This window comes from Podarcis bocagei, assembly GCF_964188305.1.
Source record: "Podarcis bocagei genome assembly, chromosome: 6".
NCBI classification, from domain to species: Eukaryota; Metazoa; Chordata; class Lepidosauria; order Squamata; family Lacertidae; genus Podarcis; species Podarcis bocagei.
The window spans coordinates 57,067,037-57,092,305 of NC_138130.1; the positions used below are offsets into that span (position 1 = coordinate 57,067,037).

The window sequence follows — 25,269 nt, forward strand, 5'->3', positions numbered from 1 at the left end:
GAGTCATGCGACTCAAATTGGGTCTTCTAGAAGCAAAATGGTTAAGCAATATGGACTAAAGTCACTTCTGGGCCCCTCTGAGATTAATTTAAGCTTCATTAGTTTCATAGCAGATCCGCCCCTGATTATACGTAAAAAAAGCCTGGGGATAATGGCCCCTATTGTAACATGATACAGTGGTACCTCGGTTCTCAAACGTAATCTGTTCCGGAAGACTGTTCTAGTTCCTAAATGTTCAGAAGCCAAGGCGCAAAGGGCTGTCTGCAAGTTCAATTAAGAAAAATGAAAAACATGCAGCGGAAGCTGTTCAACTTCCAAGGTGTGTTTGAAAACGGAAGCATTTACTTTCGGGTTTTCGGAGTTCGAGTTCCAAAACGTTCGTCAACGGAGACATTCGAGAACTGAGGGTACCACTCTAATAAAGTAACTACTATGATCAATTGTCATCCAACTTCCTGTCCCTAATAGTTATTAATCATTGATTTCCAAATACTCGCCAGTTTATGTTTCAAAAGTGCTTGGCAAAGTTGCACTCTTCCGCATAAAAATAAGCCGGGACCATGAATGCATAAAAGGCAGTAATAAATACAATATTATTTCTGATCAGCTCTCATTATTTCCCTTTCAGACTTACTGACTTGTAAACAATGGATGCACTCATTTGAAACTTAAGTGCAGACCCTCCATTCTAACAGTGCAGCACCAAGAGCAATTCTCAGTGTGCATAATTGATTAATCTGCTTTTCTATTCTGAATTAATTTCTGGATGTGTTTTGATGTTCTGTTCCTGACTTTTAAAAGATAGAGAATTAACAGGAAGTTGAAAACAGCAGTGTAAACTGGTACGAGGGCAGTAGGCTTGCAATATTTCAAAAAGTCAAATTCCTGACACCCCCAACAGTTCACAGAATAAAATCAAGATATGAAACTACACCTAATAAAATAAAAACAGCAACCCAATTACCCCCCCCCACAAAAAACCCACACATTTTAAAAGGGCATAGGATGTAAATCGGATCAACCAATGGCCTGGTTAAAAAGGAACGTATCTGCCTAGCGCCTAAAGGTGTATAATGAAGGCACAGCCTCCCCTTCCCAAAAGCAAACAAACAAAAAATCAACACCCCCCCTCCAGTGTCTCCAAGAGCCAATTCTTCTTCTACTACTAGCAGGGAAAGAAAGGGAGATGCTTTGCTGATATCCCCCCCCCCCACTTTGGGAGGGTGGGACTGAGGGGGTGAGTTCCTTTGGACCTGCTCCCAAGCAAGTAGCCACAGGCACCTTGTTCCTTTTTTGGCCGGGCTCCTCACCTCCTGGAAAGGGGAACAAGTGTCCTCCTCAAGGCAGCAGCTGTGGCAGCTTCAAGAAGGTAATGCAGCGATTCTTGAGCAGGGAGGAAGGTAGGGGCAGGATAACTGAGTCGTCTTTATTTTCCTCTCTGGATGGCTGGAGGGCACTTGGGGCTGCTCTTGCCCTCTTGCCACCGTCCTCCACACTTCCCTCTTCCTCCTCCTCAGTTGTGGCTGCTGAATGAGGGGAGGCAGGAGCACGCTTTGGGTCTCCCATGGAAGGGTGGACAGGGGAGGGGGGGGGACAGAAAACCGGGGGGAAATCCTGGGTTGCCATACGTATGGGAAATTACGGACATCTCTTATAATTCAAGTTTTCCCTCAGGACGCCGTTTTAGGTGACCGATTTCCTGATCTGTCCGGAATTTTCCATATGTATGGCAAGCCTAGATAGATAAGCAGTTGCAGTGAGCTGGTGCTTCTGTCTAGACCAGTGGTTCTCAACCTTGTGTCCTCAGATGTTTTTTTGGCCTACAACTCCCATGATCCCTAGCTCACAGGACTAGTGGTCAGGGATGATGGGAGTTGTAGGCCAAAAAATCTGGGGACCCAAGGTTTAGAAAGGCTGGTCTAGACCCTTCCTCTCACAACAGAGAGGAGCCTACAGCTGAAAGCTATGTCACCTGTATTCTATAAAGCTAGGGTTGAAGGGTCAGGAGCATTCCCAGATCCTTGAGATTTGAGGGACCAAACCCAAGAACTAGGGGCAGTTTGTGGTGATGTCATGGGGGGAGACTCCTAGTGATGCAATTGGGTGGGTCAATGAGACAGAGGTGAGGAGGGAGAGAAGAATGGGGGAGAGTAGGACATCCTCCCTTAGCGTCTATCCGATAATTTGCATCCATCTCCTGTCAGGCTAGAGCTTGCAAGCTGTGTGCATTTTCAATATATATTCTTTTAATTAAAGGCTTTCTTGCCTACCTGGAGATTCAAGTGCTCTACCTGCTACCTGGAAGAGGTGAGGAAAAGCTGGAGGCTTCAGATCAGACCTGGATGTATGGCAACCCTACACAAAGCCCACATTCAGGGCCCTATGCACATACTGTATAGTGAGGCAGCTGTATGTATACTGAGTAGGAGCATGGTGTTAGAGGACACAAAGCTGTGCGTGCCACATGCACCCCTTAAAGCTAGCCTCCTGCCCTCAGATGGAGTAGGGAACATTGCCTGCCTCATCTCCCAATTGCAGTAAGATTTAGCTTCCAGTCTGGTTGGTTTCCGCATGTGGACAGTCTGAAGCTCTTAAGACTTTTTGTCTCAAACCAGCATCTTGATTTATCCCTGGAAAGCAATATGCAATCAGCATAGTTACCAGAACCATAATATAATATGCTTCCAGTGCCAGTCATCTCAAGGAAATGGTCTGTCACATTCTGTACTAGCTGAAAATTCTGAACAATCATCCGTAGTAATGTACATGGAGTACATTGCAGCTGTCTAGTTGTGCAGTTATGAAGGTACAAATGACAATTGCTAGACAGGATTGCAGTGAGCTACGTATGTCCGGGAATCTCATGTCAATGGGAGTCTCTCTGCATGTTGCTGTGGTATGCAAAGCATACCAGGCCAATGCTGAAGGTCCATTAAAAGGCATGGGTAAGATCCTCATGGCCAAACTAGATGTGATGTTGGTTGTGTGAATGCAGAAAAGTCTGATCATCACTGTTACCATGAGGAGTGGGGCAGAGAAAGAGAAAATGTAACTTTCTCTGCCATGGTCCAAAAGAAGAACTCTCTGTGAAGCTGCTATTTGCATTCTAATGGAAGCTCTTGCTGACACCAATGGATGCTTCACTTGAAATACAAATAGCAGCTTTTCAGGGAGGAGATTTTTGTCAGGACTGTGGTAAAGAGAGAAATAGTTAAAATGTGCCTATCCAGCCCCACTCCACAATCCTGAGGCTACTTGGATATCACCAGGGCTGCTATTTACATAGGAAAAAATGTGCATGTCAATTGCATTCACCCAATTAATGTCACATCTACTTTGGCCCCTGTTGCTAGACATCAATAACAAGATTGACTTGCATGGAAAATAGTGTTTTACTTTTAATGCCTATTAAGATGCACAGATAATATTATATGTATAAAGTACAAGATAATGCATTTATGTATCACATGTTTAACACAAGACATACTTTATAAAAGGCTTGCATAGTGCAGGACCAGATGCTGTTACTGGGCAGATTTTTATTACAGCTGGAGAGAGCAAGCTTCCCCATTGGCCTCATATGTGTCTGATGAAATAAAATGTAATGAGAACACTGCTTTATTAATCTGTGCACAACCAGGCTGCTGAAGAAACAGATCACTAGAATATCTGCCAACTGCAGTATTTTATTGGCACAAAGATCAATAAATCCAGTGTGCTTTTCTTTTATGAAATTTTCATGAAAAGGAATAAATGAGCTATTTATGTCTACAGTATACATTTGCATCCTGCCATGACTTAAGGTTACTTTCCCAGCCCTCTGAGATTATTATATTAACTAAGGTCTTCCCAAGTTTAGTAACTGGATTATGTTTCAAAGTTATAGCTCAGCCAATTGGCCGTTATAGCACATAATGATGAAATCACAAAGGATCAAGATTCAAGCATAACCAAATATAGTTGTTGTTGTTGTTATTATTATTAAAAATTTAATTAGTGACCAGGAAAAGCACCATAAAAGTCATCCACATAAGGTCACTTTGACAATATCAATGACTTCAGATAAGGTGCAAAATTTGCCACTCAGCTAGTTATGAAAGGTATTCTGTAACCTAGAAAGGCCAAACTGGTGAACCTAATCCAAAAACTAAGAAACCCCTTGATTTGACCAAAATACAGTTTATTTTGTTGCATCTTATCCAGAGGAACATGTGGCTTGAGCCACATCAATGTCGTCTCACCCTCTTGACTTGGTAACGACATGAGAAATTTTGAACATTTATTTTCCATATTTATTCATTTTATTAAAACATCTATGTTCTGCCCTTTTGGTGCAGAAGCACCACTGTATAGCAAAAGCACAACCAGTATCTCATATTGGAAAACCATGATGAATCTGGTAAGTTACCTTGCTAGAATTACTGAGCAGGATGCCTCTAAGGACATGAAACTATGCATTAGTTTTCAGTACTAGAATTGAACTGTGGTCACAGTCTTTTCACATAAAAATCCACTTCTGGTTAGGGATGGGGAAGAAATTTGAGCCGGTTTGCATTTATAGGTGAATCTACCTAATTCACACATTCTGAAACAATGCATGTGAACAAAAACACAGCCAGCCTTTGAAATTCATATTTCTCTGAATTTTGCCAAGTAAGAGGTACAAAATGCATATAGTAGGGTAGAGTTCATAAAAATGCTTATTTTAAAGGAAATAACATAAAAATGCATTATATTAGGGGCAAACTGCTTTTGCAAAAACTTGTATATTGGGTAGACATGGACAAATATGTATTTTAGGAGAAACGCAAACCAAAATGCTGCTAAATTTTGATGAGGACTTTAAAAAACATAATTTACAAACTGGTGCAGATGTGTGGAGAACTGAAGATTGTGGAAATGAAAAAGGGAGAGAAACTGAAATGCAGAAATTCACCATTCCCTACCCCTGGTTAGCTTTCTTCATCAGCCTAAATTTGACAGGAGGGGAATTGTTTTCCTGAACAATTGAGAGTCAGAACCTGTTGCCAATCTATAGCAAAACATCTACAGATCTACCTGTAGATCCCGGTCTACCTTCTGCCCACTCCTGAAGACATGAAGAACTATATGGACATTGTATTATTTGAGGCTATGACTATTTCAGCTTTTTCTGAAAGAGAACTTCTCTCTCTTGTTGCTATGACAACGTTACCTGTTTTTTCCCTACATTTCCTGGAACCAAACTATAAAGTTCTTTTGTAGAACTGAGGTCAGCATTCTCTGTTCTTTGTACAGAACTCTATCCTTAATAAAAACAACTTTGATCCCCAAGCAAGAAAGTTTCATTTGTGGGATAAAGTACAGCATTGAGTTTTTCTCCATCCGTCGCAGTAAAGTTTGGAACACTTTACTCTTCCCAGTCCTCTGGCACCAAAGAGATAAATTGCTATTACCTGGTACGAGATTAGATTGATTTATAATTGCTATACTTCAAAATGCAGCACAATAAACTTGTGTTTTTTTATTTAAAGAAAAACTGTGTAGCGCTCCTGAAGTACAAGGCCGCTAAAACATCCTTTGTGGATGAGAAATAATAAGGGTATTATGGGTACATTTAAAATTAGTGGGAAATTGCTACTGGCTTCAATGAGATGTGGATTGCATTCTCTGTTGTTATAGCATGATTCCATTCTCTCAGTGCATTAGAAAAGGTGGATATGCATTTTCTTGTCCAATTATGAAGACGGGCTGAGAGCAGCTATTTGTCTGCTAACATGATATAACAGGTCTGTAATGCAGCAAGTCTCCACTTCGACTTCTTTTGAAAACAAATTATGCCTTCATTTGTCTGCCATGAATAAATGACATGCGTACAACTGAATCTGGCTGCGTATGTTATCCTGAAGATTCAGAGCACGCTGGGCTGTATTTAATCAACATGAATGCCCAGATTATAAAAGTTGCTAAACCAAGAGCAGAATGGCCTGCTGCTATATGGGGGTGGATGCTTTCAACAGCCAGGACCAGCATCAGTCAGTAATAATATATAAATAATAATAACAATAATAATAATTTATTTATACCCTGCTCATCTGGCTGGATTTCCCTAGCCACTCTGGGTGGCTTACAGCACATATAAAAAATTGTAAAACATCAGACAACAACAACAACAACAACAACAACAACAACAACAACAATAATTTTTATTTATACCCCGCCCTCCCCAGCCAAGACTGGGCTCAGGGCGGCTAACAACCAATAATAAAAACAAGTTGATTGAAATACAACTTAAAAATTTCCCGATACAGGGCTGCCTGTAGTAGGCATTGTCAGGTAACTGTCAAGGCAGGGGGCCCACTGTCAACCTCCAGAACCTCCTGCTCTCCTCCTGGTTGCCACTGCCTGTCTGCTTCCCTCTCTAAACATGCAAGTGGAAACAAGGGAGAGGGGAATTGACTGGGCAACAGAGGTGAAGATGGTCCCATTCAGGGCATGTTGCCTAAGGTCCCTAAAACCTGGAGTCAGCCCTGGGAAGAACCACCCTCACCAGATGAATGGTGGCATGTCAAAAGACTGCACTGTACAGCAGAGAATATGGTGGAGTGGGGATAGGCCAGGGCTTCGTCCAAGGCAGGATTCATTTACTGTGACATCCTAAAAGGCCAGCAAGACACATTGTCGATGAAAGCCTACTCTTGGATATGAAGCTCTGACAATAGCGGTTTTAATTCCAACTCTACAATTCTATGATTCTATGAAAAACAAAACAGCAGAATTATAAAATGGTGTTCCAGGTGTGCCCTGATCCACAAGCAAGGATACCAGAGGAACCTCCCTCAGTGTAAGCTATGACAACAGCTTGTTTCTAGAGGCTCAGGGTGTAAGGCTGTAGTCCTGCAGACGTTTGCTCACAATTTCAACAAGTAGTAGTTGTGAGCAAGGGTGCATCTTTGAAATACTATATGTAAAAGAGTAAGAGCAACAGCCAGACTGGTTTAAAAATATCCTCCCACCCCCACCAGAATAGCAGTTGAAACCCAGCAACAAGTCAAGCCTCATAAGGTTTTCCAAATGAGCTAACAAGCAAATAGGCTAAGTTTTCCAAAACAAATGCAAGAGACAAACAGGCAAACCACCCACCCGCCCATTCTTCAGGTTGGTTTTAGCTGCAGTGGAGCAAGCAATAATATGCATTACTAAACTCAGAACACTATCTTCCCTGCTGTCCCCTATTTCCATTCATCAAGAAGGCCACCTTAGGATCAGTGGAGGCTAATTTATTTGGGCAAATGGGGCATCTACCCCACCAAGCTGTTTGCTCTCGGCCAGTTTAAGAAGCCTCCCTCTTTACTTACAGCCAGTCAAGGGATGGCCACTGGCTGTCACCCCCCCCCCATCTCAGTGCTGCCTTTGTATAATTCAGCAAGGATGAGGCCCTGTCATTGGCTCTCACTCCACCTACTGTTGGCCTGCCTGCCTTGCACCCTACCTATCCCATTGAACACCAGCCACCACTGCAAGTTAGGATGCTCTCCAAGGTGCTGATGGCAACAAGTCTCTCTTTTGTCCCCTAAAGACCAGTGCCAGTACTTCTGCATTGCCCAGAGAGAAACAAAATGGAGTAAAAAGACACACAGGAGGACCTTCTAATGGCAACGGTGTCAGGTCCAGTCCAAAGACAGTATTTCTTCTTTAGGTGCACAGAGATATCCCTGCATGAATGAAAGGGGAGAAGTCTTCTTGTGTGTAGGGAATAGCCGTGCTGGAAGCACCACCAAAACAGAGGCCCACCCACAACTTCCAGAAGAGTAGGCACTCCTGGAATTGTGCAGCTTGAGGCCAGTAACTGATCTGATTGTAGAGCAGATCCAGCTCTGGTTCCTGGGCTAGAGTTACGACCACTAGCATCCTCATGCCAACACTGGGACCTTGCACTAAATTGTCTCAGTGAAGAAATTCATAGGATGGGAACATTTTAAAATATATATATTGGCCTTTTCCCTGTCATCAATGATCATAGAGCAGTGACTTTTTACTGCCATACAGTGATGTGACTAGAGCACTCTGGAAGTGCAGCAAGCCCTATCATGGCTAGGTTTGTGGAAAACTTTTATTTCCCCTTACACCTCGCCAAATTAGTCTGTCTTATTTCTGCAGCTTTGAATTATTGTTAGTTTTATGGGGATTTTTTAAAACATTGCTCTATGATTTGTAGTGTGTTTTCGATCCCGGCTTGGGTTTTCTTTTGCACAGTGTGGATTAGAAACGCTAGAATGAATGAATAACTAAATAAAAACTCAACCTTAGCTTAATGAGAGTAAACCATCTTCATTAGCAGAAGGAATGCGTCATCATGTTCTTAAAATGACGTGCAATGCAACTCTGCATATGTCAAGGTTGGAAAAGTATGTCTAAAGGTATTTTCAAGTGCCTCTAGGAAACAGGCACAGATACTCTATCTAGCTCCATCTATACACTCCATAGGAAAACAGAGCCTTGGGAAGACATCAAAGGCACAACAAAGCCGATTAACTGAAACAGAAAAATCCAGCGTCTCTGAAAGATCTGAGCTCTTGTGCAGTATATATTTTAACACATGAACAATCTTCCTTCAGTTACCATTTTATTCTTCCCTTTTATGGAAGCTTATCAGATCTCACTGCTTGATTCCCTCAAATCTATTCATCTTTAAGACGTGCTGTTAAGAGTAGCAAGCAACTGAGAAGAGCTGAGCTGGAGATACTGGGGTACTGGTTCTTCTATCGAATGTATAATGTGATCAGATATGGATAGGAAATGAGGCTAGCCATGTATCATGTATACCCAGAATGCTCTTGAAGATCCGAGTGTGGGTTCCTTTGTAGCCAAAATGGCATTATCCATGCATAAGCAGGAAGTAACAGCTGGCTTGGGGGAACTACCAGATTTGCAAGTGTAAAGGTTCAATACTTTTGTGGGGCAAGAGCACCAGAAGTAGAGGGTGCAGGAGAGACCCAAGCACAGCTCAATAAAGACTTAGCTTCCTCAGTGGCTACAGAATGCTGATTGATTGCCTGATTGGGCTGGCAGGGGGAGGGGCAGAAAAGTGAGTGGAAGGGAGAAGCAATGGAGTATTCAGAGCAGGAGCATTCCACACTGCAGCATTTTGTTGCACCTCCTACCAATACTTGCATAGCTTTGCATATAGAGTGTAAGCAACCATCATGCTCTGAAAACATTCACGTGATGGTTTAGAAAAGGAAAGGGACACATTGTTCATTATCTAGGCTATGGCTCTGTTTCTGGCTAGCCGAATCAATCTACCAACTCAGTTCACAGATTCGCTGATAGGTGGCCATGGATCAGACCAGTCTATGAAATGTTACAAACTGGGAGGAATTTTAAAAGGAGCCCAGTGAGAGAGCCATGGTAAGACTTCTTGAAATCCTTGCAATATTTCAAACCTTAATAAGGGCTCCCATTGGTTGGGGTCCTAACCTATACTTTGCATTATGGGAAAACCATTACAGCCTGTAGCATGATGCCGAATGTCAGAAGATTCAGGACAGACGAAAGAAAGTACCGTATTTTTCGCTCTATAAGATGCATTTTTCCCCTCCTAAAAAGGGGAAATGTGTGTGCGTCTTATGGAGCGAATGCAGGCAGGAGGCTCTGCTCAGCTGTGTGGAGTGTGTGCGCGGCTCTTGGGGGCTTTTCCCCCGAGGAGGGAGAAGGGCTGCCCTTCTCTCTCCTCGGGGAAAAGCCCCCAAGAGCCATACACACTCTGTGCGCTCTTTAAAGGGAGTGCGGCTCTTGGGGGAGCCTTAGCCGCACACAGCCTCTCCTGGGCAAAGGATGAAGGTTCCCCTTGCCCGGGAGAAGCTGCGCAAGGCTAAGCACGAAGCCAGGCCAGTGGCATTGCTGTGCTGCCATCCTGCTGGCTGTCCTGGCTTCTGGCTTAGCCTCGCAGCCTCTCCCGGGCAGGGGATGAAAGCAAGAAGCCAGGACAGCCAGTGGGGTCACTGCGTAGCGATCCCTCTTGCTGTCCTGGCTTCTGGGATTCAGATTTTTCTTCTTCTTGTTTTCCTCTTCCAAAAACTAGGTGTGTCTTATGGTCTGGTGCGTCTTATATAGCAAAAATACAGTACTTCTTCACACAGCGCATAATTAAACTGTAAAATTTAATCCCACAAGATGGAGTGGTGGCCACCAATTTAGGTGGCTTTTAAGAAGGTTTAAACAAATTCATGGAGAATAAGACTATCAAGAGCTACTAGCAACAAAAGCCATGTTCTGTCTCCACTGTCAGAAGCAGAGTGCCTCTGAATACTATCTGCTGGAAATTACAAGTGCTGGGAGTGCAGCTGTACTCAAATCCTGCTTGTGGGTTTTTCACAGACATCTGGCTGGCCTTTGGGAGAACAGGATGTTGAGCTAGATAAGCCATTGGCCTGATCCAGCAGACTCGTCCTATGTTCTGACTTCCACATATTGTTCACGTGGAAAAGAAAGCACACCAGAGCCATTCTTAAAAGATTTCACAATCTATACTATCCATGGGCAACTTCACTTATGGGGCTACTTGGGCCCCTTTGTCCAGATCCCTTGATGGATGCTCAGACCACACTCCCTCCCCAAGCTCTCATAGTCCCTGCCTGCTCCATGCTCTTGTCAAGTACTTTGCCTCCCTGCAATGTGCCCTTGACCTGTGACCATGTCTCTTGCTTGCCTAGATGGAGGAAGCAGATACAGGTGTATAAGCACCTTCCTTCTGAATAGCAAGAATATATCCACAGAGCCTAGGACTTGCTGATCAGAAGGTCGGTGGTTTGAATCCCTGTGACAGGGTGAGCTCCCATTGCTCGGTCCCTGCTCCTGCAGTTCGAAAGCACGTCAAAGTGCAAGTAGATAAATAGGTACCGCTCTGGCGGGAAGGTAAACGGCGTTTCCGTGTGCCAGAAAGCGGCTTAGTTCGCCAGAAAGCAGCTTAGTCATGCTGGCCACATGAAGCTGTACACCGGCTCTCTTGGCCAATAAAGCGAGATCAGCACTGCAACCCCAGAGTCGGCCATGGTCAGGGGTCCCTTTACCTTTAGCCTATGGTAAGAAGAGCCACATCTGTTGCACCATCTGTTGCACCACATCTGTTTTGCCTCTGGCCACACCCATCACTGCCACGTCCCATGTTACTCAAGGCCACTTGAAAACATCCCTTGGGCTACCAAAGATTTCCCACCCCGACTGAGGCAATGGAGATTTTGCATTTCTTACAAGTTCCTTCTGAGAACACTGCTGCTGACCGGACTATAAATATTTTAAACAAAGAACAAAATAACAAAGGCCAGAAACAGATACAAGTAAATAAATAAACAGATTTGAGTTTCTTTGGGGGTTTTTTAAACAATCAAGTGGTATATAAATTATATTAAATAAACAAATGTCACTTGTGAAAGAAACAGATTGTGCTCCTGCAAATATCTCTTGCACTTTGCTGCTGTTGTCTACTCCCTGGCTGTCTGTACTAGAGGCAAAATTACACAAGGCACAAGTGTGTGGTTGCATATGTACTGTAAATAATAGGTAAAGGACCCCTGGACAGTTAGGACTCCTCAAAGGAAACTATGGGGTGCGACGCTCATCTCGCTTCAGGCCAAGGGAGCCTGCGTTTATCCACAGACAGCTTTCCAGGTCATGCAGCCAGCATGACTAAACCGATTCTGGTGCATGGAGGACTGTGACGAGTGCCAGAGCGCAAATAAACACTGTTTGCCTTCCTGCGGCAGTGGTACCTATTTATCTACTTGCACTGGTTTGCTTTTCAACTGCTAGCTTGGCAGAAGCTGGGACAAGAGAGCAATGGGAGCTCACTCCGTCGTGCGAACTCGAATTGCTGTCCTTCCAATTGGCAAGCCCAAGAGGTTCAGTGGTTTAGACCACATCGCTACCCGCCTCCTTACCTTTACCTATACTTACTGTAGCACACACTAAAACTGCACTAATACTTCTGGGTCTTGACTTCTGTGGCCTGCTTTCCAAGACGGCTGTAGCTGTCATTCTGCAAGATCAGACACAGCAGTCAAAGTCTTCTGGATACGTGAGAAATTCTCCTGGGGAATTAAAAGGATAACCTGCATCAAGAACTAAAATAAAAAAAATCATACCTAGTAATTACATCTTGTCCTTTAAATACTCTTTCAAGTGAATAAAACATGACATTGACATGGTTCTAACACTTTTGGGCTGCATCTAGAGGGTTTTCACTTCAGAGACGGCAAACAATAGGGTTAATTAGAAACATCTAACTCTCAAAATGCTGTTCCACAAGTTCAAAGCACCATTTCCTCTTCCACATCAAATCCTGTCACTCCCACACATACAAGCATACGGATAGTGGCACAGATTTTCCTTAAGAAAGCTAGCTGTTAAAAAGGGGGGGGGGTGTATGGAAATATGGGGTTGGATGAAAGCCTTTCAAAGCAAACTATCTTGAAGGAAATTGCATCCACTGCAACAACGCACATGCTGCAGGGTTTATATTGTGGCATGCCACCCCAATCTCTGAGCGGTGATTCCAGGGGTTCCAGGCACTTACCCAGGGACCCATTGCCCTGGAATGAGGGGCAGAAGAGACTGTAGTGTCTTTATAGTATATGGTTTATCTACACATATGTACAATCTGAGCCTATGATGGAGGGGCTCACAGCATTAACAGCCATCAAGGTCTTGCTCCTCCCACAGCCGCAGCCTAGGATTCAAACAGAAATCAAGGATGGCTCTCACTCTCTGGCTTCTAGCCAAGCTCTCTCTCACATTTTTGGCTTTTATCCATCTCCTACCAGCCAGGTGAGGGAGGGGGCCCACTTCCATGTCCTCTGGCAGAGAGGAAATCCCTTTCTTCTATTAACGACCCATACTTAAGGGGCACTGTGTCCCTTGCCTGGCTACATGAACAATGAGATAATTCATTTGACTTGCTGGATCCAGAGGTTTAAAGGGCAGCGGGCATCATACAGTCTAACCCCACCCCACCCACGGCCGTAGCCAGGATTTTTGTTAGGGGGCAGGCTTTTGTTGGGGGGGGGCAGAAGCTCAGATTTGTATTGATTTGGGGGCAGTTCCCCCTGGGTTACTCCCATGACCCCACCCCCAAAAACTCACAGCAATATTATTGTTATATTATTTCCTTTATTTCCCAAGATTTATACCGCGCTTGCCTGTAACCAAACCTCAACCGCATCTTACTCACAAAACGCTACCCCCCCATATCCAACAAGAAAACAGACCACCTGGTAACCTGCAAAAGGCAGGAGAGACGCCAGGTCTGGACGCGAATCGACAGACAAGCGGCGTGGCTTCTAAAAATAGTTTTAAAAAAACAAACAAACAAGGAAGAGCGAGGGATGAAACGGCCCTATTGGCGTTCCTGCCCCACCCAGACAGCCATCAGACGGCCACCGGGGCTCCTGCGCCCCCTCCTTCGGTTTCCTTCCTTCCTCCCCCCGCCCCACATTCGCTCCCATTATTATCGCAGGCGCCTCGGGGGTGCGCGCGCGTGTGTTTGTGTGCGTGCGCGGAGGGCGGTTGTAGTTGCGCGGCGCTTCCGCTAGGGGTCTCTGCGGAGGGCCGGCCTTGCTGCCGCCGCCGCCGCCGCTGCTTTGGGTGGGCTGGGATATCATCAGCTGACTCGCCTTTTCCTCGGCGGAGCTCGGCTGGTGCCGCTGCTGCAGCTCCCTTCCATTCCTCAGCAGCGCACAGGCGGGGACGAGGAAGCCGAGCCGCCGGCTGGATTTCGCCGCTCTCCCTTCTCCAGCGGGAGCTTCCGCTCCTTCCCCCGCCAACCGCGATGCTGCCGCATTTAGCCGGGCTGCTGCTCGCGGCCTCGTGGCTCGCCGACGCTTTGGAGGTAAGGCGGGCGCCGGGGGTGGGAGACACGGCATAACGAAGGGGCGCGGGGGTGGGGCTGCCCTCCCGGTTACTGCTGCTGCTGCCCTCCGGGATATGGGCTCCATGGGAGGGGGCGTCCCCGGCCCCCCGCCTGGACGGGGGTAATTCTCTCTCTTCCCGCCTGAACAATGGGCTCCGCCGAGGTGGGGCGGGGAGGTGGGACGCGCCGACTTGGAGCCTTCTTGGAGGGAGGGGGGTGCCCGGGTCGTGCGCCTCCTCGGTGCTGGATTTCGCGACCGACAGTCTACGGGAAGCTGGGAGGAGGAGGGCGCCGCCGCCCTCTCCCTCCCTCCCTCCCCCGAGGTGCGCCGTCTTGGCGATCCGCCTGCCGAGTGTTTGGCTTTGGCAGAGCCGCGATCGCTTCGCCTGGCCGCTGCGTGGCTTTTGTTGCCTTCCTGGAGAGAGAGAGATCCGGGTTGTCCGGTGTGGCGGACCTGGGGGTGGGGAACCGAACCGGGAAGGATGGGGGGAGGAGGAGGAGAGAGAGACCCACCGCGGGGAAGATCGGGAGAGGAGACGGCAGGCATCCCGCTGCTTTCCCGCCTCTCCTGGTAGCCTAGCCTCGTTTTTCTTCTTCTTCCTCCTCCTCCTCTTCTTTCTCTGCGCTCCAGTTCGGAAAACAAACGGCAGGCAGGCGGTTAAGGGCCATCCGTCTACCCAGCCGTCCATAGGGGAGAAGGGGGGGGTCAAGTTTTGGATCAGGTGCCTCCGAGTAACTTGAGAGCGGACGGCGGCTCCTGCGGAATAGCCGCCCCGTTTGCACAAGGGAGCCCCCGCTTCCTAAAAAAGAAAGCAGAAAACAGCCTCCCCGCCCCGTCTGTTCCCACAACTGGCGCGACCTGCTTCTGGGAGCGAGCACCTTCCACTCTCCCCCGTTTCATTGATCCGAGAGCGCCTTGCAGACTTTGTTTGGATGCGGGAGAGAGAGGGGTGTGTGTGTTTGTGTGTGTCCTGGGGGGTGACTTCTCTCTCCCCCCGCCCGCCGTCTTGCGGGAGGAAATCGCCTTGGCCGCGCGTGTTTTTCAGAGGCACCTCTACGCGTTACAAGGAGGGGGTGGATTCCTCTTAGGATGGGCGTTTAGGGAGCCGATGGAAAGGAAATGGGTTGGCGGGGAAGATTAAGAGCAAGAAGATGGCGCCTCTGCAGTGCAGCAAGGCAGCGCTGTAATAATGCGAGCTGCAGCCTGGAGCAACCCTCTCACCGCTAGGTGTTGGAAACAACTCTCCCTTCCCATTCATCTCACTGCCCGTCAGGCAGCCGCGGCTGGGTGCGACGTACTGGAGCCTGGGCACACAACTGGGCAGTGTAAAGGGGGGGGGGGAGCTCTTCCCCTTCTTCCTTAAACTGGGGTTTGCCTTGTGCTTGGCTTGGCTGTCTGCTTTTCTTCTACTTGCGCTTTCAGAAAGAATCTGTTAGGTCCAGACATCATTCAGTGGTCGAGGCTGCGGTTTTGACCAGCCTGCTCCCCTCTTATTTTAAAGGTGGGGGAGATTAGGGGAGTGGCAGAAGACGCTCTAAATATGCCACACCTCTTTTGGAGACTGTTGGGGAAAGAATCAAGGATTTAATTTTTTGCTCATTAAAAATAATGTGCAAATCTCTGTATATGACAGTCCTGAAGAGATAGGGAAAAGAAAAATACATTCACATAGAGTAAGGAGGAACACTGTTGCCTTTTATTTTTTTGGCAGGGAGGGATGTTAGCCATTATCTCTTGATCTTCTTTGCTTGTTCTTGCAAACCTTTCTTCTTCCAGGCTAGCTGCCTCTCCTTCCTAGCAATTCACAGTGCAGTTCTGTCTGCTTTTGCTCAGAAATGAGTCTCTTAGGGTTCGATTGGACTTACTCTCAGGGTGTAGTCTGTAATCCTATCCTACGCAAGCCAAGTCCAAGTGAAATTATTGAGACTTGCAGTGGAATCCTAAACGTGCCTACTCCTAAGTAAGTCCCACTGAGTTCAGTGAGGCAAGGATTGCATCCTTAGTTCTGAGTCATTGTAAGAGTATTGTCTGTTTGCTTAATTAGAAGCATTTCTAAACTGCTTAATTCTTAGAATTTCTCAGTGCCACACAGAAATGGAACATTAAAAACAATAAAATATACCCTAAAAACAGATACTGTGCAGCATAAAACACCTTATCTTAAAGCAGGAATTCAGTACTAGCAGGGCCCACTCTTATGGGTTAGGGAAAGCCTGTGCAAACTGATGGATGATACTTCACTTGTGTGGAGTGGGTGGAACATCTAGACAAATGCAATCTGCAAAAGAGCAGCTAGGCAGAAATCCACTGATCCCTTTTTTTAGCATTGGAGTCATAGCCTCATGTGTCACCTTTAAGATAGGAATGCCTTCGAGCATCTTCTGAATGCTATTCTTTTAAGGCGGGATGAGTTGCCTACCTTTTCCAGGAGGAGTGCAATCCACCCCCAGGGCAACTTGAGCAGTCACTGCAAGTCATTTCCCCAAACCTGCTTTAACAAACCTAAGTGAACCAGGCTATTCACTAAGCCACCAGAATAGCTCACAATTCAAATGTTGGTTTTACTCATAGAATTGTAGGGTTGTGAGGCATCCTGAGGGTCATCTACTCTAACCCTCTCAAATTTGCACAGTGCATTTTATTTATTTAATTTACTGACTCCAAAGTAGGATCAATGCCACGCAGCGAAGCCGCACTTCCCCTGCTGCAGCGCGAGCCACCTTTGTAAAAAGGACAAAATGGCGACTAGACTTTCTGTTTTTGCACTCATAGCCTATGTTCCAGGAGCCATGTGGTAAATAGCTTTTCTATCCTAGTTTCTAACACCGATTCTAGTCCAGGTCCTGTTCTCCCAGGACCCCAGAACACAACAGCACTTTCCTCCACCTGTGGTTTCAGCAACTGGAAGTCACACTGCCTCCGAACAGTGGGGCTAGTAGCCTTTGAACATCAGGGCTAGTAGCCTTTGAAAACCTTATCCTTCATGAATCTGCTCCTTTAATCCAAGTTGGTGGCTGGTTGTGAGAAACACACCCTGCCCAGCACAAAGGTGTGCCGGTGGGTTAGGTTACAGTGTCAGTCCCTTCTGGCCTCAGAAATGGAGAGAACTGTTTTTTCCTGCCAGGGCTGTCTTGGAGAACCCTATTTTTACCTGCCCCGGGATGAGCAGCTGTTTACAAGCTTCCTTCATATGTGACGGAGCCCATCTCTGGCATGTAAGGTCTGGCCCCAAGCATAACACTCTGTTGTATCAGAGAAAAAGGTGAATTGGCTGGTTTGAGCCTTTGACAGCTTATAGGATCCTGGAGGAAGGCATGGCTCCCTGGATGTCAACCGGGACAGAAGTAGTCCTGTTGGGAGTCTGTGTCCCTCTGGATATTATTGGACAACTCCCATCAGGACATCAGGTAGCCCAGCTACTGGTCAGGGATGATGGGAGTTGTATTATTATTACTATTATTAGTATTACAGTTTGTTACCCACCCTTCACCCCAGGCTCCAAGAGCGGCTCACAACAATTAAAACACAACATTGTACTACAACAACATCTGGAGAGCCACACCTTCCCCAGGGGGAGAATTTACATTGCAACGTATTGTTGCGCAACCCACTTGCTTTTCGTTTTATAAAATGAAACCATCCTGCTGTACTGAACTAATTTACATGGCCTTGTTCTGAAGAATGTCGGATTCATTAGGATAGGATTGGTGTTATGATGAACAATATTGTCTACGGTTGCAAAGCCGCCTCTGCTTTCAGTTATGGCCTTGGATAGATTTTCTTTTCACTCTCCCCCCCCCACCCTCTGGCATCATTTGCTGCAAATTGTCAGATTTCAGTGTTAATCCATTTGGACATAATTAAATTGTCTTTGTGAAGCTCATTTTATAAAACAAAATTATGTGCTGAAGATGTTAATTACAGCCTTAACTGAAGATTTATTATTTCTATTGAATGTTGAAATCATTCCAAGGCCAATGTTTACAAAGGAAGTTGTAACTCTTAGAATGTAAGCATGTAAAAAATAAAGATGCTTATTTAATTTCCAAACCTGAGGCTTGAGTATGGGACTTTTGTATAGGTATTGCTGAGTGCTTTCTTTCAGCCAAAATAAAATGTATTGTCTGTGGAAGCTGCTCAGGTTTGAGTTTTGGTGAGACTCAGGATTAGGGATAAAGACCTTGTGGGCCTCCAGATTTTAATGGATTACAAATTCCCTACCTTGTTTGAAATTTGTCACTTGACATCTCCACCATCCAGTGGTGCGTGCCTGGATCTTGCCTGTTTTCACATCCTGTAGAATTCTATGCATTATATTTTATCTGCACAATCAGAATGAATTTCAGGAACCAAAAAGTTGTATTGAAAAGATAAGACTTTCGAGCTGTCTGGCTCCCAAGTGGCAACTAGACATTGCATTTTGGTGACTGTGCCCCTGGTTTAAGGAGCCATTTGGCGCCTAGTTTATAAATCTGAGTTTCTAACACTGCTTCCCTAGCTCCCACCCAGCATGGCCAGTGGTCAGGGATATGAGCTGTAGTCCAACAATGTATGGGGAGCTGCAGGTTCCCTCCAGTGACTGAGAGTAGCTTGCTGCAGGAATGCTTCCTAAAATGCCTTTGGTGTTCATACAAGATATGTTATGCAGTGATGTGCATTAGGTGATTATTTGTAAGATGCAGGATAGAATGATTTAAGAGATAAAGGCCTTGGCGATTCTTTCTGCTACACATGTGCCTGCACTTTATTTCCCAAATAAAATGTTTATCGGTTATATGGTATAAGTATTCAAACATGTTGACTAAGTAGAACTTTTGTACTAGCTAGCGGAGTGTTCTTTGTTACATATTTTAACAAACTGAATACATGACCATATTTCTTACAGTTTTATGAAATGGTGCCTTGTACTTTGCTTATTGAATAGGAAAGTTACAGGTTGACACAACAAATAAACTTGGCTACAGACGTGAAGTGCATCAGTTTTATTTGATCGGCAACAATAGCTGTAGTATAGCAATATTTTGCCTGTTGGGATTTTAATGTTTTTTTGATGAGCCTGATGGTTTTAATATTGTAATATAAAACCAGACTCAACATCCAAATATACAGCTAGTCATCAGTATTGTGACTGTGTGCAACTGTTTGTGTCCAAATGATACACTTTCTTTTGTTTACTACAAAATTGGTGGTTTCTATTTTCAGCTTTTAATTTTTCCTGCTTCTCAGATGTCAGAAACTAAAATACATGTTCTTTGGTAGTATAGGGTTGCAGAAGTCCAAAGTGTGCTATTTCTAGCACTGGGTATATTTGCTGGCACAATGCTAAATACATTTTTTTGTGGTCTAAAACTAAAATCCCATGGCCAACAATCAGGAATTTGTACTCCTTTCTCTTACCCTTTTATATGTGACTTCCTACTCCAGTTCATTTTTATATATCCCAGGTCACAAAGGCTATAGTTACTGACCTGAACGTTCCAGCAAACTATGGTTAGTGCTAAGCAGGAAACACGAGGAAGTTGCATGTGAGGGGAAGAGGGAACAGACAAACCTTTGCTTGTTTCCAATTTTGCAAACCATGGTTTGGACGATTGCATAAATAGAACCCATAACATATCCATAATCCTCAGGACAGCTTGGTTGTATTCAACAGAACTGACTGATTTCAAGATGGACCAAAGACATTGCTGGTTTGTTTTTACTTCTTGTTCAGGACATGCAAAAGTCACTCTTCCCTATCTTTCACTATCTGTTCCTAATTGTATAATTTGCACTCTGAATAATCTTGCTATCTATGGGTCTTCCTCTTAAATTGACTCTGAGTGCCTGTGTATGTGGTCATGTTCCTCATAGTATTCCTCATGAAATACTTTACGTACATTTACTACTGCCTTGGGTTGCAGGACTATATAGTTACATCTGACGACATGTTGATACAGGTCTATGTTATGTGGTCATCAGTTGTGGTTTTCTTGATTCCTATTTGCCCTGACTGAAGCCTGGTGCCCATACCCTGATTCCACATGTTGATATCCCAGACCCCAGAGGTCAGGCGTAGGCAGAGAATCTGCTGTGTGTTTGGGAACTAGCTGTCTGTGCCAGTCAAGTCTGTGTGGTGACTTGTTAGCATTGAGAGATGGCAGTGTGATTCATTGGTTATGTTCAAAGGCTGGACAGGCGGTGCTCAGCTTATTTCTTTTCTTCAGAACAATACCTAGAAAAAAAGAGTTCTGTATAACATTGAAATTAACATCCTTGATTTTTAAGATAAATTGGCCTAATAAAGGCATTGTCCCACTAATTCCGAGTCTGTTTTTGCATAGTTACTAAAAAAAATAAATGGCAATCTCCTTTCATGGTCTGAAATACTTGAACTGCCAAAGTGACTGATTAAAACAAATTCAGACCCTGGTTGGTTCAACCCTGCAGGCATGACCTGTCTTAAGTGACCCATAAGGCTGTATTCCACCTGCTGTTTGGTGTCTTCCAACGCCCCTTCTAATTAAATACTGAGAATGTAGGATTGCCATTAATTTCCAAAGCTCTTGGGAGCTGGGTTAATGTGTGGACGACAGTTTTACATGCTCCCTGTTGGTGGTCTGATTGCAGACGAAGAGTGATAGAGCATGTGCTTTGCATGCAGAAGGTGTTAGGTTCAATCCCCCTGGGGAGTTGAGAATGAGCCTTGTCTAAATGAAACCTTCTCAGATGTTGCCCTCCCCACATGGTTAGAAGCCTTGTTATCCTTGACCATTGGCTGTGAGGCTGATGGGAACCATGTATTCCTTGGAAAGAAAGGTGGGAGATTAATACAACAAATAAGCTCTTCTGCTTACCTTCTTAAGAAAGCTGGAGGGGCCAGCCAGATGGAGATGTCAGTTGCCAACCTGGCATCCAGAGATCTCCATGTAGTTGTAATTGGACCCGCACCAGTCGCAAAATGTGCCTGGCTTATCTTGAACACTGCTGGGACTCAGGGTTCAAATCCCCACTTGGGCATCTAGGTGACCTTGGGCCAGTCACTGCCCCTCAGCCTAACCTACTGCTCAGGGTTGTGGTAGGGATTGAATAAGAAGGGGATAACCATAAATACCCTCTGGAGCTCCTGGGGCGGGGGGAAATTGCTGGGATAGAAATGCAAATAAAAATAAATAACTTTAGAGGTCCCAGGGAAGAAGGGAATAATATGAGAAATCTGCCCTGCCATCCTTGGCAATGCTGTAAGATTGTGTTGAAGCGCTGTTGGGAATGGCAAAGTGTTTTGGTTCAGCCCTGCCAGTTGTGCACTGTAATGTTGATTTTGGGGAGCGAAAAGTGTTCTGGAGAAAGACAAGTCCCTTTCCTGTTGGGAGAGTCTCATGCTTCCTGCTGGCAGTGAGCCGGGTGACGCATGGCACAGCCGATGCCAGGCCTGGGCTTGTCCAAGTAAATGCATTTGGGATGATGGGGGCTGCTCGTGAAACACCAGATCTGGGAAAGCTGAAACTGTTCAGTTTCGGTTTCAGTTTCTGTTAATTGGTTCTCGTGAGAAACTTGCAGATTCTAGCTTCACCAATTAACTCAAGCTGGTGTCAATTTACTCTTGGCAGAAAGCCCAGGTCTGCTTGACCTAGAAACTACTCGCTCTGATTGGTTAACGAGCAGCACTCAACTCTGTTATCTAGGGATTGCTAGCACAGTTTGATGTGAGGTGTGTTAGGAGTTAGAAGTGCTGTGTATGGTTATGAGAGAGAGAGAGAAAGAAAGAAAGATAGGATTTATTTGCTTTTATTTGTATGCAGAAACTCTGCTGGTTTTATTTTTCCTTTTTAATAAATCCTGTAAATAGTTATTCTGAGTCTAGCTGACTAGTCATTACCGCCGCAACTAGCTTCCTCGCTGTGCAGGAAAACTCTGCTACGTTTGGGCTAAAGCCAGTAGGGCTATGCCTGACACTCCAAAGTTCCATGAGAAACACCATGCACAGTCTTCAAAGTTGGAGCCATCTGATCACTCACTGGGTTTTATGGAGCTGTTAATACTCTGGGATAAGCATGCAATCCTTTTAAAAACAAGGCATTCTGCCATGCTGGTCATAAAGAAACTCTTGAGGAAAGTGTTTGTGTAGTAGAGATAGTGAGTTTTTATATTGGCTTCAGTGTGATGCAATACTTTTAAATTGTTAAAATATCTTGAATGGGTACTTCCTTTTATTGGCCCTCTCCTGCTTAGTAGTAGTGCCCACTTACCAGTTATACATGAATATGTGATATGAAGATAACTTGGTAAAGCATGAGACTCTTAATCTCATGGTTGTGGGTTTGAGCCCCATGTTGGGCAAAATGTTCCTGCATTGCAGGACTAAATGACCTACATGGTCCTTCCAGCTCTACAGTTCTGTGTGTCTATAATTTTATGATTTGCTGGTAGTTGCTTGGTTGGTTCTCTCGAATGTGGAGCAATTTGTGTGTGCGTATTTTGAAAGGGCTTATGGATTGTTTGTTTCAAACCTCCATAGTCATAGCATGTGTGTTATGGATTCTTAAGTGTTTGGATAACTAAATGTTTTACATTTGTTAAATATATTATTTATCTGAAGCTTTTGGTGGTCCTTTTTAGGTTTGCTGTTAGCTTTGCTTGATTTTCTTTTGCTTATTTTCTTCTCCTAGGCTTGGTTCACACATGGAACAGAATCAGGTGGTTGGGTGGACATGCTAGGTCAATTCATAAAGGGCTCCGGGCATAAAAACTATATACTGCTCTGTAAGTAGAAACTTAGAACAACAGGGAGTGGCTGCTTTGCCTCTAATGTGCTAGTTTATACTTGTAGGCGGTTTTATGCAAGGGGGCATTAATGTCCCCTTTCAGTTGGAATTGGAACAGTCCATATTATCACCTTCGAATTCTACAAGGTTGGACAGATTCATTGATGATGCAAAATGGAACGTTCAGTGTTTCAGTCTCCAAATACTGGTTGCTGACAGTGTTAGAAACTGGGAAATTGTTAATGCATGTTTAATTTGATGTTTACAATAAAAATATTGATACCATACTTCAGTTTTCAAAACACTATACTCTTTATTGTTAAACTCCTTAACATATAGTCTGTCCTTAACATATACTTTGAGGCTTCAAAGTACATACATTTCAGTAATTCTTGAGTGTCAGCCGGGTGCAAAAAATGGCACCCAGACCTGTTGAGGTGCTCGCAAATGGAGAATCTTTAGGTGCAAAATGCACCTGGCACCCTGCTAATTTCGAACCCTTGTTGCTGAGAGTCAAACACAAGGACATGGTTGTTGTCTTCACAATCTGTTTGTAGGCTTCCTAGAAACCACTGGTATTCACTTTTAGCAATAATGCAGCTGGACACTCTTGTAGAACTTTTACATTGCATTTTTGTATGCAAATGGCTCATGATAGCAATAACGGATTGCTAAGGATTTGCTTCTTTCTGTATTAATTCCTTATTTACTTCATTCTGTTGCAATTGCTATAACTATAAATATAATTGGAGGAACAGCTTGTGTGGATTCCACCCAGAGCTATATTTATATTTTAGTTAAATGTGTGTTACTGGGTCTTTAAAAGAAAATAGAATAAAGCGTTGGGCAGAGTAAATTACCCAAGAGTGCATATCTTAATTTGGGATTTGAATGCAAATCATTTTGATTCTTCCATTTACACTTTCTAGCATTCTAAAGAAACATAATTACTTGGAATAGATTTGTATGAACCACATAACTGGCAAAAGTTGAAGATTTCTCAGACAAGGATCAGAAAAATAGTTAAATATTCAGAATCAGAAAAGTTGCTTTGTCAGAGGCTTAGTGATTTTTACCTTGCAAAGGTTTGTTGGTTTTTTATATTGACATGGAATATTTCTAATGTATATAGTTGTTATACAATTCTCATAGTATCAATAGCATTGCTGCAGTCATTCCCTTGATGTATGGATAGCTTGTGATAAAGAATTGTGTACTCCACATAACATAACCTAAGTTCCAACTGGTTGGGGTTTATAATAGATAGCAGTTCTGAACATCACCGCATATGGTAACAAAACATGTATTTTTTTAGCACACGTGTGCACACTAAGGAACAAAGAATTGTATTGACTGCTTTGCCATGTGAACATCTACTTTGAATTAAAAATTATTGGCAGGTTATGTATGTACACTCATGTGTTCTAGAACTGAACATCTTCCTGAAATGTTTATTCTGAAATTAAGAAACCAGAATGTTCATATAGTGTTTACCAAAAGCAGATCTGGGTGTACTGGTAGATCTATGCGCAGCCTGTAGTAGATTTATGATATACAATTGTATAGCAGCACTGGCCTGCTTATTATACTCCTGAAATGAAGAAAGCTTGGAGTAACAAAACATGTGGGGTGTTTTTTTTTAATAGCACACATTCATGGAAATTTCTGTGGGAAGACTGTATGCTCTGCTCAGTTCTGGTACTAAATAAATATTCCCCAGCTTGGAATTCTTTAATGGTGGTTGCACTGATCCCTGATTGATGGATCTAGGGGTTTGAATAAAAGTAGATCCCACAAGCAAGAAGTCTTCCCACCTCTGGAACTATGTAGAAGGGATGAGGAACCTGTGGCCCGTCAGAGGTTGTGGGACTACAACTACCATCATCCCTGACCATTGGCCATGCAGGGTGGGTCTGATGGGAATTGGAGCCCAACGCATCTGGGGACTGCAGGTTCAGTGCCCACCCCCCACAGCATAGTCTTTTATCAAGCTGGCCCTCAACTCAGCTGTTGATGTTACAGCTGAGGTTGAGACCAGACAAGTTGCACTTTGGGAAGAATGCAGAGATATACCGTTGCCTTGAACTGCTGTGACTTTATTCTAATAGAGAAGGGCCAACGAGGAAATGTCTCATACCGCAGTTAGAGTTGTTTTGTAAGAGAGTGTGACATAAACAGCACTTCTTGTTTGTGTGATCTGAACGCGCTCCCAACATATCTAACCTTGTTTACTCTGTAATCGCTAAACTGTCTTGTCACCTTACATGCTGAAGTTATCCTTAGGCTAGTTCTGTTTTCAGCCGATCTGTACTCAGATGCTATATGTAGTTTTGCAGCCTAAATTGTCTTGATAGTAAGGTTTCGTTAGAGTCTAAAGCCACCGCACCTTCTGTCAAATCCATTATTTCCGTATTAGTGGCTCCTGCCTCCTGTTCAAAGAAAAGAATTCCATCTCTAATTGAATATCTGTTCTTGATTATTTCGGTAGCCAACCTCTGGTTGCATGAACAGGAATGAGGGTTGTGGAGAGTGTGAGGTATAAGCGCCTTTCTTTTGAAGTTCTCCGTAAAATGATCTCTGTGTTAAGTCTTATTGAATAGAGGAGAAGTTGAGCTGAGGATACACAGAGAGGGCTTTGT

The 25,269-nt window shown here is 44.4% G+C and overlaps 1 protein-coding gene and 1 long non-coding RNA gene across 5 annotated transcripts in view; one reads left to right on the forward strand and one right to left on the reverse strand.

Moving 5' to 3' along the window:
* Positions 1-1,373: 1,373 nt before the first annotated feature.
* LOC308590077 lies at positions 1,374-12,065 on the reverse strand. Its single transcript, XR_014009682.1, has 3 exons — positions 11,935-12,065; positions 3,488-3,586; positions 1,374-1,526 (listed from the first exon to the last, which is right to left on the reverse strand). It is a non-coding gene; the product is annotated as an uncharacterized lncRNA (long non-coding RNA).
* A 1,556-nt stretch (positions 12,066-13,621) lies between these two features.
* APP (amyloid beta precursor protein) overlaps positions 13,622-25,269 on the forward strand; it is a 147,980-nt gene continuing 136,332 nt past the window's right edge. For 2 of the 4 annotated variants that reach the window (XM_081199641.1, XM_081199643.1), the window contains exon 1: positions 13,622-13,864. In XM_081199641.1, coding sequence (XP_081055767.1) covers positions 13,805-13,864 — 60 coding nt within the window. In that variant the 5' untranslated portion in view covers positions 13,622-13,804. The remainder of the gene's footprint in view (positions 13,865-25,269) is intronic. The other 2 variants (XM_081199640.1, XM_081199642.1) reach the window with 2 other exon arrangements.